We start from the raw sequence: 17,507 nt of genomic DNA on the forward strand, positions 1-17,507 counted from the left end.
TGGACTGCATTTTTTGCTATGTATAGCCATACTGGGCACAACTTAAACAGTCAAGCAAAAGATCTGAAAAGGACAGGTCGACTTCAATAAAGATATTCAAAGACATAGTGCTGTTAGAACGATTTATTACCGACAATAGATCAAGGATCACAATTCCAGGCAAATCTTACAACACATCTAATACTCCTCATCACCTTCCCCATCTCCAACACTGTCAGCTCCCACCTCCTCATAATCCTTCTCCAGGGCTGCCATGTCCTCCCTGGCCTCAGAGAACTCTCCCTCCTCCATACCCTCACCCACATACCAGTGCACAAAGGCCCGCTTGGCATACATCAGATCAAACTTGTGGTCAAGACGAGCCCAGGCCTCTGCGATGGCAGTGGTGTTGCTCAGCATACATACAGCCCTCTGGACCTTGGCCAGATCTCCACCAGGAACTACAGTGGGGGGCTGGTAGTTGATGCCAACCTTGAAACCAGTTGGGCACCAGTCTACGAACTGAATCGAACGTTTGGTTTTAATGGAGGCAATGGCAGCATTGACATCTTTGGGCACCACATCACCACGGTACAAAAGGCAGCAGGCCATGTATTTGCCGTGGCGTGGGTCGCATTTCACCATCTGATTGGCCGGCTCAAAGCAGGCATTGGTGATTTCCGAAACCGTTAACTGCTCATGGTATGCCTTTTCAGCAGAGATGACCGGGGCATAGGTGGCCAGAGGGAAATGAATACGGGGATAGGGCACCAAGTTGGTCTGGAACTCTGTCAGATCAACGTTAAGAGCACCATCAAAACGAAGGGAAGCAGTGATGGAGGACACAATCTGACTGATCAGCCTGTTGAGGTTGGTATAGGAAGGACGGTCAATATCTAGGTTCCTACGGCAAATATCATAGATGGCCTCATTGTCTACCATGAAGGCACAGTCAGAGTGCTCTAGGGTGGTATGCGTGGTGAGGATGGAGTTGTAGGGCTCCACCACAGCAGTGGAGACCTGGGGAGCTGGGTAGATGGCAAACTCCAGTTTGGACTTCTTGCCATAATCAACTGATAGACGCTCCATCAGCAGGGAGGTGAAACCAGAACCGGTGCCACCTCCAAAGCTGTGGAACACCAGGAAGCCCTGGAGCCCAGTGCACTGGTCAGCCTGGGAACAGAAAACAATACCACTTTATCTTCCGGTATTTGAAATTAGCTGTTACTTGACCTTAAGATAAACGCAAAAGTAAATGACAAGAGCAAAACCCAAATTATAAATGTTGGGTTTTAAACATCTTGCATACGATTTTCATCATAGTAATCTATGCTATAAAGTCTATTTTCTGTAGCCATTGGCCTCCAATAATGTCTCATTGAGTGCAGCATGTCAAACTGAAGACAGCTGTCCTGCTTATATTGTGTATATACATTTCCCAGCTGCCTTAGTGGTTTCCCCACTTCTTTGCTAGCCATGTTTACCACCATCAATAGCTTACACCAGTATTTGGAGCCAAATATGGAATTTGAAGACCATTTCTAGAATGTGGGGCTCTTCAGTAATTTGGCTTCTTAAGCCAAATGACCAGACAGCAATTAATAATCACTGGCTGGATTTAAAAAATTGCCGTTTAAAGAAGGTAGTTCCATTAATCTTAGCAACATCTTAATCTAGAGGACTCCCAGACACCCTGAATAAGGGCCAGATACCCCTTCAGCCGTTACATGATCTATACATTCATCCCGAAACCACAATTGAAAATTACACGTATATGTATTTTGACGGAAGACATTTAACAACAGTTGTACGAACCAGCTTGCGCATCCTGTCCATCACTAGTTCGATGATCTCCTTGCCGATGGTGTAGTGTCCACGGGCGTAGTTGTTGGCTGCATCCTCCTTACCAGTAATCAGCTGCTCAGGGTGGAACAGCTGGCGGTAGGTCCCAGTGCGCACCTCGTCTGAAAACAGAAAAGATTAGGTTCCATTAATACTCAATAATTTAAGGCAATCAATAAATAAACAATGCAACTGAGAGGGGAACCTACCAATGACAGTTGGCTCCAGGTCTACAAAAACAGCTCTGGGGACATGCTTCCCAGCTCCAGTCTCACTGAAGAAGGTGTTGAAGGAATCGTCTCCTCCTCCAGAAGAGACCTTCATGCTGGGCATCTGCCCATCAGGCTGGATCCCATGCTCCAGACAGTAGAGTTCCCAGCATGCATTGCCCATCTGGACACCGGCCTGACCAACGTGGACTGAGATACATTCCCTCTAAAAGATGATAAAACAATCTAGTTTAGTACTCTACAAAACAAAAACCATAAGTAAGACCTTCAAATTCACAGAGGGCAACAGTGGGGAGAAGATCGTGAAATGAGATCAAACGCATGGATGATGGACATTGCCCGGCCTATTTCACAACTGAACTGCGTCACCGATCGGGGTGGGGTTAGTGCGGATAGAGGATGCCTTTGTGTTGCACCAGATACGAAAACATCATGACAAACCACCTGACAGGCTGCAAGATTAATTATATTTAGTGACCAGAGTTCGAATCACGGAGAATATCACAGGCTACAATACATAAAACATACGAGTGGAAATGTATTTTGCCTCCATTTCATCACATGGGATATTAGCAGTTAAAATGGCAACTGCGTAGGATGCCTCTTCTCGATGCATAGAGAAAATGAAACTCGATTAGAAATATACATCATCGAGAGCGTTACACCTTTGACAATGGTAAGGCTCGTTTACGGATACCGTTCATTAACTATGTGTTCTTCCACCGAAATAAATACTCCTAATTGTGAGCGGACTGAAGCGCATCGACGCCCAACGCGCCAACCTCAGCTATCAGCTGCAAACAGCGGGAAACGGAGGGAATCATGTTCAATATAGCAACAAAGTAACAGTATATATTCTGTCTAATAATCATTGATGCCAATCGTAGGTTGAGCCAATAGGATGGCAGAACGGCTGTTTTTGTCAGGTTCTACATTAAGGAGTGAAATCAGACGTCATCGGGTGATTCTCATCAATAACCCACAGAAACATGAACTCAATCATTTTTGATAAGGAAAACTATCACGCTCACCATTTTTTCTGATGCGTCAAAAAATAGAAGTAGAAAAATAGAAGATTAGACGAAACACGAGGATTGCAGTAATTTCTTACAGGCAGACCTTTATGGGTCGATGTAAGAAGGATCTAGGCCTGGCCCCCTTTAGGCGGGCTCCTTTATACTTCCTCGTCGCGGAAAGGGGCTGCTCAATCCCATTGGCTGAGTGTCACATGAGCACGTTTCTATTGGATGAACCAGCACAGCATGTCTTGTTCGTTCATTGTCACGACAAGGGACGACTCTGCATAAAGTGGGGCAGTCGAAAGAGGCGAAATTAGAGTCTGGAGTCTGAGACTGAATCCTATTTGCGGTTAAATACCTATTTCTTAGTCACTGGCATTCACCCTACACTACATTTTATGATGGGAACAGCATTTATGTTATTGCATGAAGTCTTATTATGTTAAGGCATGTTATAATAACTCTCTCCTCCTCTTACACACACACACACACACACACACACACACCCGCCCACACCCACACACACACACACACACACACACACACACACACACACACACACACACACACACACTCTCTCGCACACACACACACACACACACACACACACACACACACACACACACACACACACACACACACACACACACACACACACACACACACACACACACACACACACACACACACACACACACAATTCGCTGTGTCACTAGGTCTGATTCCTTTAGTCTTGAAGGCCTGTTTTATTAGTCATTCAAAATGTGAATATCGCCCAAAGCAGTCCTCACAGATATAGCCTGCCTCCCCTGTCAACCATTTTGCCTTCAATAGGTAAGATATTCCATTCATTAATGTGTTTTATTGTCTCGTTAAACCAGAACAAAAGCTCTTATGATGAGCAAATATTTATTCAGAAATAACTGGTCTTTGAGACAGATTTTCTCACCAAATTACAAATCATAGGGGTGGTTTATTTAAACAATTCCTTCTTGTATTGTTAACACTTAAATATAAAAGATATATGTTTATTTGCTTTTCATGTTTAAGGATTCATGTACTTAGGAAAATGCCTCAACAGACCCACTTTAAAATAAATTCTAGTCAAGTGCACATTTCAATACTATATTCAACCGAACACAAGAAACCTATGACAATCAATGTATTCATATAGGTAATGCCATAAGTTATATATAGATAGATAGATAGATAGATAGATAGATAGATAGATAGATAGATAGATAGATAGATAGATAGATAGATAGATAGATAGATAGATATACAGGGTATATCTCTAGATATAGATATATTCATTGGGAATGCTGCAAAACAACTAATGGTCCACTAATAGAAATCCTTGAAAAAATACACACATAACACTGGGCACCGGCAGATGTTGGAAGTTTCATTTTTATTTGAGATTTTTGGAGATTCCATAGGTATGCAGGATCATGGATCTTTCAAGTCAACTTCTGTTAGTACTCCTCTCCTTCCTCCTCTCCCTCACCCTCAACTGAATCGACTCCCACCTCCTCATAATCCTTCTCCAGGGCTGCCATGTCCTCTCTGGCCTCAGAGAACTCTCCCTCCTCCATACCCTCACCCACATACCAGTGCACAAAGGCCCGCTTGGCATACATCAGATCAAACTTGTGGTCAAGACGAGCCCAGGCCTCTGCGATGGCAGTGGTGTTGCTCAGCATACATACAGCCCTCTGGACCTTGGCCAGATCTCCACCAGGAACTACAGTGGGGGGCTGGTAGTTGATGCCAACCTTAAAACCAGTTGGGCACCAGTCTACGAACTGAATGGAGCGTTTGGTTTTAATGGAGGCAATGGCAGCATTGACATCTTTGGGCACCACATCACCACGGTACAAAAGGCAGCAGGCCATGTATTTGCCGTGGCGTGGGTCGCATTTCACCATCTGATTGGCCGGCTCAAAGCAGGCATTGGTAATTTCACCCACAGAGAGCTGCTCATGGTATGCCTTCTCAGCAGAGATGACCGGGGCATAGGTGGCCAGAGGGAAATGAATACGGGGATAGGGCACCAAGTTGGTCTGGAACTCTGTCAGATCAACGTTAAGAGCACCATCAAAACGGAGGGAAGCAGTGATGGAGGACACAATCTGACTGATCAGCCTGTTGAGGTTGGTATAGGAAGGACGCTCAATATCTAGGTTCCTACGGCAAATATCATAGATGGCCTCATTGTCTACCATGAAGGCACAGTCAGAGTGCTCTAGGGTGGTGTGCGTGGTGAGGATGGCGTTGTAGGGCTCCACCACAGCAGTGGAGACCTGGGGAGCTGGGTAGATGGAGAACTCCAGTTTGGACTTCTTGCCATAGTCAACTGATAGACGCTCCATCAGCAGGGAGGTGAAACCAGAACCGGTGCCACCTCCAAAGCTGTGGAACACCAGGAAGCCCTGGAGCCCAGTGCACTGGTCAGACTGGAAACCAAGAAAGCACAAGGTCAGACAAAGATAGCAATTTGTATTGGGACAGTTTATGGTTCTTCATACTGAGATACCTACCAGCTTGCGGACCCTGTCCAGCACCAAGTCGATGATCTCCTTGCCGATGGTGTAGTGTCCACGGGCGTAGTTGTTGGCTGCATCCTCCTTACCAGTAATCAGCTGCTCAGGGTGGAACAGCTGGCGGTAGATCCCAGAGCGCACCTCATCTGAAACCAGCAAAGATTTGGTTCTGTTCATGCTCAATGGTGTATTGCATTTAATAAATAAAACATTGTAGAAGTGAGGGGAACCTACCAATGACAGTTGGCTCCAGGTCTACAAAAACAGCCCTGGGGACGTGCTTCCCAGCTCCAGTCTCACTGAAGAAGGTGTTGAAGGAATCATCTCCTCCTCCGATGGCTTTATCACTGGGCATCTGCCCATCAGGCTGGATCCCATGCTCCAGACAGTAGAGTTCCCAGCATGCATTGCCAATCTGGACACCGGCCTGACCCACATGGATGGAGATACACTCACGCTGGGGGGTAAGAAGAGGTTTGAGATTAGAGCTTATGTTCTTTGGACTGAGATGATAATGTGAGTGTATGTCGTGTTTTTACTTAAATGTATTTTATTAAGTCTGAAACTCACAAATACTTGGATCACACACTTGGAATTAGCTGAGAAAGCTTGTCAAAAATAAATCCTGCCTTGGCTCTGCCTTTTCCCCGCACATATTTTAAGGAACAACCCAACCCATGTTTTTTTTCTGCAGAGCTTTTCTATGACGTAAAACCATGGCATATTGCGCATAGACTTCCATGGAGAGATAGGGCAGAAATGTTGTAGACTTCGGTCTCTTTAAAATATAATGAGCACACTTTTCCCCCATCTGTCGTTTGAATGATCTGTCTTTGTCTTTGTCTTTATTTTTTCCATTATTCCTGATTAGTAGGCCTACTGTTTGGTTACGCGGGGGGAGGGAAGACGACGACGACATCGGATGACACAAATGGTACATTCGGTTCTCGATTTATAAAGAACAAATTGCGTGATATAGATTCGTTTTATGTACTGCACACTGAGACCTCTAGAAAATAGGCTGGTGGCTTTGTAACAAAATGTCTGTTCAAGGAGTCTAATCTGATTTACAGAGCAGCAATGTGGGAAGAGGATTAGACCATGTTTTGCATGGCAGCAACGTACAATGAATTAAAGACCTAAATCTAAAATAATAAAGGCCTGTACATAAATATGGTATCTAGAATACATTTATTTCATTGCTTAAAGGCTGTGCTAAAAAAAAAGAAGGTATAATCATAACCATAACACGATGTGACAAGTAAATTGTGAAAAATCTCCCAAAACCCAATTCCAATCAGCAAAATAAACGACTCAAATTCGAATATCAAAGTAAAGCAATCATGGTTAAAATAACATAGCGTAAATTAAGGCTTACCATTTTGCTCGTCGAGTTTATTCAATGTAAAGGGACAAGTCTGGTGCGTGGTCGCTGCTGAGGTGCGCGGTGTCTGAGGCGGATCCGTGACGCGGCGAGGCGCTCTTCATCTGAGGGGGCAAGGTGCCGTTATCACACAGGGGAGTAGCCCTGTTTTCCTGAATGCTTTCACCAAGTTCACATTCATCATTTTTCAATTGCAGATGACGAGTAGGCTAGTATCTGTATTTCGTGATCTTAAATGGTAAAGTCTACAATGAATGGACCTTAGAGGACGCTTCATTAATGCACGCACATTAGCTCATTTGGTCAGCCGGTAGATGATCCGCCGTCTGAGCAGGTGCAGGAGATCAGTGCGCACAACATTTGTTTCTGTTTTAATAAACTGTTTTAATAAACTGCAGCACAGAACGCAGACCTGTGAATTGGAAACATCGCAGGACCATATGGCAGCATGAACGGTACCCACACGGGACCGGTGCTTTGGGTATAGGTGGAGGCTACACAAAGAGACATCTTTGTCATACATATAACATATTTTAATGTTCTCCTTTTCATTGACGCTGGTCTCGTGACTGGGTAGGATTTGTCTGCTGTAGTCGCTCGATTGGACATCATTCTCAGGTTGGAAAAGGCTACTGAGAATCCCGTCCCGAGTCAACATCAAGCCTGTAGTTCACAGCCTCGTCAGGGGCTCTGAAGCCCTACCTCACCACAGACTATGATATTTGACCAAATGTTCCGAGCAATTCCTGTTCAATGTGATGTGACTCATCTGGGGGAGCTGAGGAATCCGAGGCAGCTAATGTTACTGAATGCTTGGCTGTTTGACTGCAGGTTTTTGGTGGATATGGTGAGCTTTGGGACGAAGCGTAACATGATCAGGCCTACTTACACTACTCAGCAAACAAATTAAGAATATAAAACGGTCAAGAACCATAACACAATCCATCAGAATATGTGCTAAGGATTGGATAGGCCTATAAACTCATCCAGTAAAACAATTATCTGCTAACCTTAGAGATCAGCATTGATAGGTAAAATGGTCCAATAATGTGGGTATGGTTACCAAGCAGAAGTGTTCCTTGTTTATTTGACTTATTTAAAGCAGTTTAATAAATTGACAATGTTTGTAGTAATGCCTGTGATGACATTTCTAAAAATGTATCTATAATCTGATAAATTAACTTCAATCGTCCAACATACTAGATGAACACATGTTTCTTCTCCAAATGAATCGCCAAGCTCTAAACATGTCACAGTGTTAGAATCAAACCATCTCAAAGGAAACTCTTGATACTCTGGATCATGGCCCATTCAGACATTTAGCCACAGAAAGATCTGCAATGGCTTATAATGGAGGCTTCTTGCTTTTGGAGGGAGGCATCCAGATGAAGACTGTTTATGTTATAAATCCATGGGCTATATATAATCAAGGAGTATTTTCCTATTGCTCCATCAACGCAATACTGTTTTCATTCAGAGTATCAGTCCGCCAACAATCTGGGTGAAAATCTTACCGGTTAGCTTAATGCTAGCAGGGGGGCCGAGACTAAACAGTGGGGCTTCAACCACTAAATAGGTTCTAGAATCACTCTGCTGTGGAAGAAGTTTAAAACCACCAGTTTATTGTGAAAATTTATAAAAATTACATTATTGTTATTCTAATTTCTCTAGCAATTTTTAAATACACACGTTTTTTTTTTCTTTGAAAAATCCACACATATGTAACTTAAGAACTTTATTCAGAACAAAGTTAGACTGATCTGTGTGTTTGTGTAATGCATATCGTGACATTAAAATCAATCAACCACATTGCCCTTTCTATAGATAGATAGATAGATAGATAGATAGATATACAGGGTATATCTCTAGATATAGATATATTCATTGGGAATGCTGCAAAACAACTAATGGTCCACTAATAGAAATCCTTGAAAAAATACACACATAACACTGGGCACCAGCAGATGTTGGAAGTTTCATTTTATTTGAGATTTTTGAAGATTCCATAGGTATGCAGGATCATGGATCTTTCAAGTCAACTTCTGTTAGTACTCCTCTCCTTCCTCCTCTCCCTCACCCTCAACTGAATCGACTCCCACCTCCTCATAATCCTTCTCCAGGGCTGCCATGTCCTCTCTGGCCTCAGAGAACTCTCCCTCCTCCATACCCTCACCCACATACCAGTGCACAAAGGCCCGCTTGGCATACATCAGATCAAACTTGTGGTCAAGACGAGCCCAGGCCTCTGCGATGGCAGTGGTGTTGCTCAGCATACATACAGCCCTCTGGACCTTGGCCAGATCTCCACCAGGAACTACAGTGGGGGGCTGGTAGTTGATGCCAACCTTGAAACCAGTTGGGCACCAGTCTACGAACTGAATCGAGCGTTTGGTTTTAATGGAGGCAATGGCTGCATTGACATCTTTGGGCACCACATCACCACGGTACAAAAGGCAGCAGGCCATGTATTTGCCGTGGCGTGGGTCGCATTTCACCATCTGATTGGCCGGCTCAAAGCAGGCATTGGTGATTTCACCCACAGAGAGCTGCTCATGGTATGCCTTCTCAGCAGAGATGACCGGGGCATAGGTGGCCAGAGGGAAATGAATACGGGGATAGGGCACCAAATTGGTCTGGAACTCTGTCAGATCAACGTTAAGAGCACCATCAAAACGGAGGGAAGCAGTGATGGAGGACACAATCTGACTGATCAGCCTGTTGAGGTTGGTATAGGAAGGACGCTCAATATCTAGGTTCCTACGGCAAATATCATAGATGGCCTCATTGTCTACCATGAAGGCACAGTCAGAGTGCTCTAGGGTGGTGTGCGTGGTGAGGATGGCGTTGTAGGGCTCCACCACAGCAGTGGAGACCTGGGGAGCTGGGTAGATGGAGAACTCCAGTTTGGACTTCTTGCCATAGTCAACTGATAGACGCTCCATCAGCAGGGAGGTGAAACCAGAACCGGTGCCACCTCCAAAGCTGTGGAACACCAGGAAGCCCTGGAGCCCAGTGCACTGGTCAGCCTGGGAACCAAGAAAGCACAAGGTCAGACAAGGATAGCAATTTGTATTGGGACAGTTAATGGTTCTTCATACTGAGATACCTACCAGCTTGCGGACCCTGTCCAGCACCAGGTCGATGATCTCCTTGCCGATGGTGTAGTGTCCACGGGCGTAATTGTTGGCTGCATCCTCCTTACCAGTAATCAGCTGCTCAGGGTGGAACAGCTGGCGGTAGGTCCCAGTGCGCACCTCATCTGGGATGGGATAAGAGGGTTATTGAGGGTCTAAAGGGACATATATCCTGTGAATCAAGCAGCAGCCATGACCATCTGTTCCTAGCTTGTAGTTCTTCTCATGGCCTTCAAGGGGTTGGATGTAGGTGGAAGAATGAACTGTCACTATACAAACATAACAGCTAGAGTTAAGAAATGGGAAATGCTTTGCAAGGTCCTGGATTACAATTATATTTTGTTAAAAATATATTAAAGAATGAATTCGAGTTTTGGGAATAGGCATGTGTGTGGGAAGCTATTCAAGTCCTGTCCTATTCAAGTTTAGGTTTTTAACGAATAACAACCCTCTATGATTCTCATTGTGCTTCACAGGCTTTGCTATCAATGTGATGTACTAGAACTCACCAATGACCGTTTGCTCCAGGTCTACAAAAACAGCCCTGGGGACGTGCTTCCCAGCTCCAGTCTCACTGAAGAAGGTGTTGAAGGAATCATCTCCTCCTCCGATGGCTTTATCACTGGGCATCTGCCCATCAGGCTGGATCCCATGCTCCAGACAGTAGAGTTCCCAGCATGCATTGCCAATCTGGACACCGGCCTGACCCACATTGATGGAGATACACTCACGCTGGGGAGGAAAATAAATGATGTAAATGGTGTAACTTAAAAAAAAAAAAACTTATAATATTTTTATGGAAATTATCAAATCATGCCATTATGCAAGATGATAGAGCACTAATAACATTTCATTCAATAAACTTTCACAGCAGCCTGTTTAAACCCCTTTCTTTCTCTCGGTCTCTTATTGGGTGAAATATTAAATGGGCGTGGCTCAGCTGTGTCACTTTCTGACATCATTGTTAATGAGTAGCAGGTAGCCAGGCCGACATGTCCATTATCAATTCTGTCGATCGGTTCTTTGGGCGTGGAGCATTTGACGGAGAGAGCACTGCCTGTGCGCGTCTTTCCACCTGAATCCTATATTGCTGTTGTTGTCGTGATGAAGCACCGATCTTAGAAATGCAGAAATATCTCAAGTAGCTGCAAATAGCAGCAGCACTGCACTGTACAGAATGGAAGCGGTCTTTCCATCGCAATCTAAAATAAAACCGTGTTCCGTGTACGCGGACCCCAGCCTGGGCCATGCCAATTTAAACGCACCTGCGCTTCTTTTGCAATCAACAAAACAATGGAAACATTTTCTCTTAATTTATTTTATCGAAATTAAGTCAAAGAAGAGTGATACATGACACCTATAGACCAATACGGAAAGGTAAATACAACTCATCCCGGAGTAATATTAGACAGTGGTCTTACCATTTTCTCTATGCTTTAGTGGTTTGCAGATTGCAGATGCTCCTCGTAAGGGCGTCTTACAATGCGACAGTTAAGGGGTCGATGTAAGAGGTGATGCAGCACCGTTGACAGCATGCTCTATTTATCCATGTCTGGCCCGTCCATTTCGTCTACTGGGTTGCTATTGGTCAGGTTCCAATCAATCTTTCACTTCAAATGCTGCGGAGGGCTTCTACTGGAAAACTCATTAAAGCCCACCCCCCAGACCCCACCCAGATCCTCTCGAATGGAGTAGTAACCATGCCTTTGTGTTCAAATGTAGGCTGCTCTCATCCGTCCATAATATAGAAGCCCTTTCCTCTTTCAGAGCTTGCATTTGCATGTAGCGTGTTCAGAATTATAATTTTGAACAGAACATTGAATATAGGCATACCTTAAATATCCTGGAATATAATAAATCCGAATAAATAAGAGACAGTTGAGGAGACAATGGCTAAGCATCGAGTGCATTGATACACACGCTGCGAAATCGTTGACACAAAAATACCAGCAAATCTGTTAAGAAAGGCTAACTATTCTTTCCTCAATGTTAAGCAAAAGGTACAATGTATTGGACATTTGTAATAATCTTAATCTTGTTTTCTGAGTGTGGTGGGTCCATCTCTGAGCTGCTCATGGGGAGAGAGGGCCAGCGAGCGAGACGCCCAACCCCCCACGCTCTACTCCCATAGATACAGCCGTTGCTAGGGAAGGGGAAAAAAGCCGGAGTTGCCAGGATACAGCCGGGCTTCAACATAACCCGCCTTCATCGGACGATCACGTGACCTGGCCTAAATCGCACCAATGGAGAGCAGTGCAACTGCCAGCAGAATGAGACGAGAGGAAGACAAAGAGACTCCACCGCGATACTACGACACGGAGCACATTTGGGATGGGTACTGTTTGCCATTATTTATTGGAAAAATAGGTGCGCAGCCTTTATCATATTTCAAATCTGGTCCTTTCTTGTCAGGGACGGAGAGGTTTTTTCTTAATCCGAGGGAGGGGCACAAGCTCTTTATCCTCTCTGGCTTCGAGCGCGCAGCTGCTCCGTCCACAGCTGCTCAGGCCAAGCCCCGCCCACAGCTGCTGGGGATTAGCATCACGAGGGGGCGGGGAAATTGTGTTTTCTAGGTCTCAGGACGTGGAGCCGTCGTTGCCAACGCCCCTCCGCCTCATCCCCTGATGGCCATATCCAGTATAACAACCACAAAGGCTACTCGGCTCGGAGGCCCTTCTCCTCCTCATTTCCCTTTCGGATAAAAAGGAATTTTATCGGGCAGCGAGTGTGTTTTACTTATTATTGTAAAACCACCGTAGCCTTTCCTAGGTCATCGAGGGCAGGAGGGGAGCTTTAGTAGGGAGGCTCGCCCCAATGGCCCGGTGTGGACTGGTCCGTTCTGAAGAGCCCCATTTGCGGCTCTTCTATAGGCCTATTAGATGCTAGTTATTCAATCAAATGCACTAAAACAGGTTTACTCTAAAATCCTCCGACAAAAAAAACATAATGAAAAATAATACTTTTCAGCCCGATAGCAGAAGCCTGCAGAGAGAGTGAGTCGGTGAGCCGAGCGCGGAGTGATGTCACTGTAGGAAACTAGGGCACGGAGGGGGGGTGGTGGCTTGATAGGGGCGCGGCCTCAGCAACACGGACGTTTGCACAATCGGCATCCAGAGCATTCGGCCATTTTGCATAAATTTGCCCACAATCTGGCGCATACTTTGAATCAACAAATTCCTCTAAAATGAAGACTAAATATACGGCATAAAGCACAATATTGTTAGTATAATTCAATGTTGTTAAACTAGTATAATTCATGTTGATAGACTAGTATAATACAATGTTGTTAGACTAGTATAATTCAATGTTCCTAGACATAATTCGATGTTGCTAGACTAGTATAATTCAATTTTTTTAGACTAGTATAATTCAATGCTGTTGGTCCAATGTTATTAGACGAGTATAGTTCATGAATAATTCATGAATAGTTTATTTTAATTGCTTTGATTTAATAAGAAACGATAAATATATCTTCCAAACATATTGGAAGGTAATAAGAATATTTAATGTGACGGTCTGATATAGGATACAGGATATATCTTAGAAAATTAACTAAGTAGGAGGGGGGGGGGGGGGAAGGGGGGGGGGGGGGGGGGGGGGGGGGGGGGGGGGGGGGTGTAGAAGGGTCCTCTCTTGCCAGCAGAGCGCACCCTGCAGAACGCTCCTGCACGCCTTCCCCTGCAGCAGTGGTGGCTCATCCCCGTTGCTAGAATAATACAGACACAAATAAAGAAGGATAAATCCGTATTTAATTGTCCTTTTTTGGTTTGAACCACTCCAGAAAACATGGTAAGTGGGGTCGTTTATTCAGCTGTTAGTGTCTACAATTATTACCGTAGTGTTTTCTGAATTGAGGGAAGCAGAGGACGGGGTCTGGTATCGACGTCACACCTCGCCCGGAACAATAGGAACCACCGTTTCAATTTATATAGATATTTAGATATCGAATTAGTCTTTATGTGTGAGAACATGCATGTCATTTTGCAGTGTGATTGGGATCGAGAACAATAGTGCCTTGAATAACGTGTAGATACCGTCAAGGGATCGATTGAGCTAATTTCCATGCATCTATGGTTTGGTTTGGTGGTGCATGGCAAAATTTGACAATTCCTCCTCTTCTCTAAAGCAGGGAGGGGCATCTGAAATAGTTATAATTATAATCGCATAAAACGCATTTAGGTGATTATCTAAATACCACAAAACAAATAAGACCGTCACATTTAATATTCTTATTATAGCCTTTATAGGCCTATAAGGCTATTTGTATAGCCTCAATGTGTATATATTTATACAAAATCTTATTTCGTGGTCTGAAGGCGCATTTTAATTAATGAAGAGAACGCCCTACCAGTGTTCGGCAAATTAATGCTCCCTTGTCAGATTTTGCTACCTGGTAGATCCGCGCATGCGCATGACGACACTATTGATTTACGGTGTAGTGGTTTAAAATAGTCATACTGTACTCCTGAAATCTCAAATAAAGACCCTATAATACAGTATAAAAATATGTTCCACATATTCTAACAGTGTACATTGAGTGATTAGTGTTGTAAAATAACGTGATTCTGTAGCGGGAGCATCGTTTGATAGAGGCAACAGAGCTAACAGTGTCGCGCCCCTTTTTGAAAAGCTCTGGTTCCGGAAATATATTTCCCATTCATTTTCACCGTTGACTTTTCATAAAAACGTTATATAAAGAGTTTTAGGCCTGGAACCAAGCCAATCGTTGGTCAAGGTAGTCGTGACCATAAACAGTTTCATTCAGGGCAGTAGAACCGGTCCAGAACCAGTTAGTCTGGTCCAGTGCGTGGAAGCCTGGAACTCCTCTGGACCTTGTCCAGCTGGTTGTGGTGTGGTCAAGGTTATGGAGAGGTTTATGGGTTGATGTTCTGATGTCATGGTCAGGTGTTCTGATGTAGTAGGCCTGTTGAACCCACTATCGAGGTGATGGAGGGGGTTTTATTTATTTTGCAGTACCTCGCAATATGTGGTGCATTCCCTCGCCTTACTTTTGCTTTACTTCAGAAATTATTTTGCATTATATGACAATGACTCACAATAAATAGGTTGTACACCAAAGACATCATTTTTTTCTTTTTACTCCTCCACCCATACCAATACACACTGGAGATCTACCTGGTAAATCAGACCCTTTAGGCTTCAATAACCCTTCCACCTATACAAATACAGACTGAGGATTCAGCTGTGTCCAGGAGACGCTTCAGGAACCACTCCAGGGTGCACGTCCATTTACCTTGTGTCTCTAAATAAACCACATGTAGAACCTTTACACTCTTCGAGTCATGCCTAGCCCAAAACCACGATACCTGAGGTCACAGAATGACGCTGTGAAGAGTGAGAGGGGGAGTGGCACAAGTCTAAAAAGTGCAGCATCGAAAGAGATACTACCCAATTATTCAACAACTTCACCCTGATACAGTTTGGTACAATTTCCCAATGCTATCTTAAAAACCATTGAGTATGGGGCATGCACTGCAGTCCAGTGTGGACCACCGCTGTGTTCGGTGGTAGTGTGATCCGAGCACGGGTAGTGACACCCACAACAGCCTGCAGTATAACCAATGCTGCAGCTTACAGCGCTGTGTGGTGTCTCTCACCAGTGCAGTGGCAGCATACGACGTGTACAGGGAGCAGAGATCTATCATATGGGACATACATTGCTCATTGAGCTGTTTTTCAATCAATATAAACATACAATGAACAGACACATGCATTATCAAAACGAAATTACAATTTGGTTTCCTTCCACAGCGAGAGTGTATCTCCATCCACGTTGGTCAGGCCGGTGTCCAGATTGGCAATGCATGCTGGGAACTCTACTGTCTGGAGCATGGGATCCAGCCTGATGGGCAGATGCCCAGTGATAAGGCTCTGGGAGGAGGAGATGATTCCTTCAACACCTTCTTCAGTGAGACTGGAGCTGGGAAGCACGTCCCCAGGGCTGTTTTTGTAGACCTGGAGCCAACTGTCATTGGTAGGTTCCCCTCACTTCTGCAATGTTTTATTTATTAAATGCAATACACCATTGAGCATGAACAGAACCAAATCTTTGCTGGTTTCAGATGAGGTGCGCTCTGGGATCTACCGCCAGCTGTTCCACCCTGAGCAGCTGATTACTGGTAAGGAGGATGCAGCCAACAACTACGCCCGTGGACACTACACCATCGGCAAGGAGATCATCGACTTGGTGCTGGACAGGGTCCGCAAGCTGGTAGGTATCTCAGTATGAAGAACCATTAACTGTCCCAATACAAATTGCTATCTTTGTCTGACCTTGTGCTTTCTTGGTTTCCAGTCTGACCAGTGCACTGGGCTCCAGGGCTTCCTGGTGTTCCACAGCTTTGGAGGTGGCACCGGTTCTGGTTTCACCTCCCTGCTGATGGAGCGTCTATCAGTTGACTATGGCAAGAAGTCCAAACTGGAGTTCTCCATCTACCCAGCTCCCCAGGTCTCCACTGCTGTGGTGGAGCCCTACAACGCCATCCTCACCACGCACACCACCCTAGAGCACTCTGACTGTGCCTTCATGGTAGACAATGAGGCCATCTATGATATTTGCCGTAGGAACCTAGATATTGAGCGTCCTTCCTATACCAACCTCAACAGGCTGATCAGTCAGATTGTGTCCTCCATCACTGCTTCCCTCCGTTTTGATGGTGCTCTTAACGTTGATCTGACAGAGTTCCAGACCAACTTGGTGCCCTATCCCCGTATTCATTTCCCTCTGGCCACCTATGCCCCGGTCATCTCTGCTGAGAAGGCATACCATGAGCAGCTCTCTGTGGGTGAAATCACCAATGCCTGCTTTGAGCCGGCCAATCAGATGGTGAAATGCGACCCACGCCACGGCAAATACATGGCCTGCTGCCTTTTGTACCGTGGTGATGTGGTGCCCAAAGATGTCAATGCTGCCATTGCCTCCATTAAAACCAAACGCTCGATTCAGTTCGTAGACTGGTGCCCAACTGGTTTCAAGGTTGGCATCAACTACCAGCCCCCCACTGTAGTTCCTGGTGGAGATCTGGCCAAGGTCCAGAGGGCTGTATGTATGCTGAGCAACACCACTGCCATCGCAGAGGCCTGGGCTCGTCTTGACCACAAGTTTGATCTGATGTATGCCAAGCGGGCCTTTGTGCACTGGTATGTGGGTGAGGGTATGGAGGAGGGAGAGTTCTCTGAGGCCAGGGAGGACATGGCAGCCCTGGAGAAGGATTATGAGGAGGTGGGAGTTGATTCAGTTGAGGGTGAGGGAGAGGAGGAAGGAGAGGAGTATTAAAAATAGACAAGAATGGTCTGAAAACAGTGCTGCATGCACTTCCGGGTGTTGATCCATAATAAAGGTTGATTTCAATTGA

The 17,507-nt window shown here is 45.0% G+C and overlaps 3 protein-coding genes across 5 annotated transcripts; 1 reads left to right on the top strand and 2 right to left on the bottom strand.

The window, feature by feature from the left end:
• Nucleotides 1-108: 108 nt before the first annotated feature.
• LOC115558849 (tubulin alpha chain) lies at nucleotides 109-7,296 on the bottom strand. 3 transcript variants are annotated; one of them, XM_030377550.1, is made up of 5 exons: nucleotides 6,992-7,295; nucleotides 5,848-6,070; nucleotides 5,611-5,759; nucleotides 4,600-5,526; nucleotides 109-225 (listed from the first exon to the last, which is right to left on the bottom strand). In XM_030377550.1, exons 1-5 carry the CDS (start codon nucleotides 6,992-6,994, stop codon nucleotides 178-180), a joined length of 1,350 nt encoding a protein of 449 aa, XP_030233410.1. In that variant the 5' UTR covers nucleotides 6,995-7,295; the 3' UTR covers nucleotides 109-177. The 3 variants fall into 3 exon arrangements, with proteins under 3 accessions (XP_030233410.1, XP_030233336.1, XP_030233259.1); XM_030377476.1 differs by lacking the exons at nucleotides 4,600-5,526; nucleotides 5,611-5,759; nucleotides 5,848-6,070; nucleotides 6,992-7,295 and adding exons at nucleotides 1,795-1,943; nucleotides 2,031-2,256; nucleotides 3,083-3,232 and having other exon boundaries at nucleotides 109-1,152; XM_030377399.1 differs by lacking the exon at nucleotides 109-225 and having other exon boundaries at nucleotides 4,462-5,526; nucleotides 6,992-7,296.
• A 1,657-nt stretch (nucleotides 7,297-8,953) lies between these two features.
• LOC115559022 (tubulin alpha chain) lies at nucleotides 8,954-11,785 on the bottom strand. The gene is made up of 4 exons (XM_030377668.1): nucleotides 11,553-11,785; nucleotides 10,641-10,863; nucleotides 10,108-10,256; nucleotides 8,954-10,023 (listed from the first exon to the last, which is right to left on the bottom strand). The coding sequence occupies exons 1-4, from the start codon at nucleotides 11,553-11,555 to the stop codon at nucleotides 9,043-9,045; spliced, it is 1,356 nt and encodes a 451-aa protein (XP_030233528.1). The 5' UTR covers nucleotides 11,556-11,785; the 3' UTR covers nucleotides 8,954-9,042.
• Nucleotides 11,786-13,758: 1,973 nt separating this feature from the next.
• LOC115541220 (tubulin alpha chain) lies at nucleotides 13,759-17,507 on the top strand. The gene is made up of 4 exons (XM_030352929.1): nucleotides 13,759-13,920; nucleotides 15,904-16,126; nucleotides 16,215-16,363; nucleotides 16,448-17,507. The coding sequence occupies exons 1-4, from the start codon at nucleotides 13,918-13,920 to the stop codon at nucleotides 17,426-17,428; spliced, it is 1,356 nt and encodes a 451-aa protein (XP_030208789.1). The 5' UTR covers nucleotides 13,759-13,917; the 3' UTR covers nucleotides 17,429-17,507.

Source organism: Gadus morhua, chromosome 1 (genome assembly GCF_902167405.1).
Source record: "Gadus morhua chromosome 1, gadMor3.0, whole genome shotgun sequence".
Lineage (NCBI taxonomy): Eukaryota > Metazoa > Chordata > Actinopteri > Gadiformes > Gadidae > Gadus > Gadus morhua.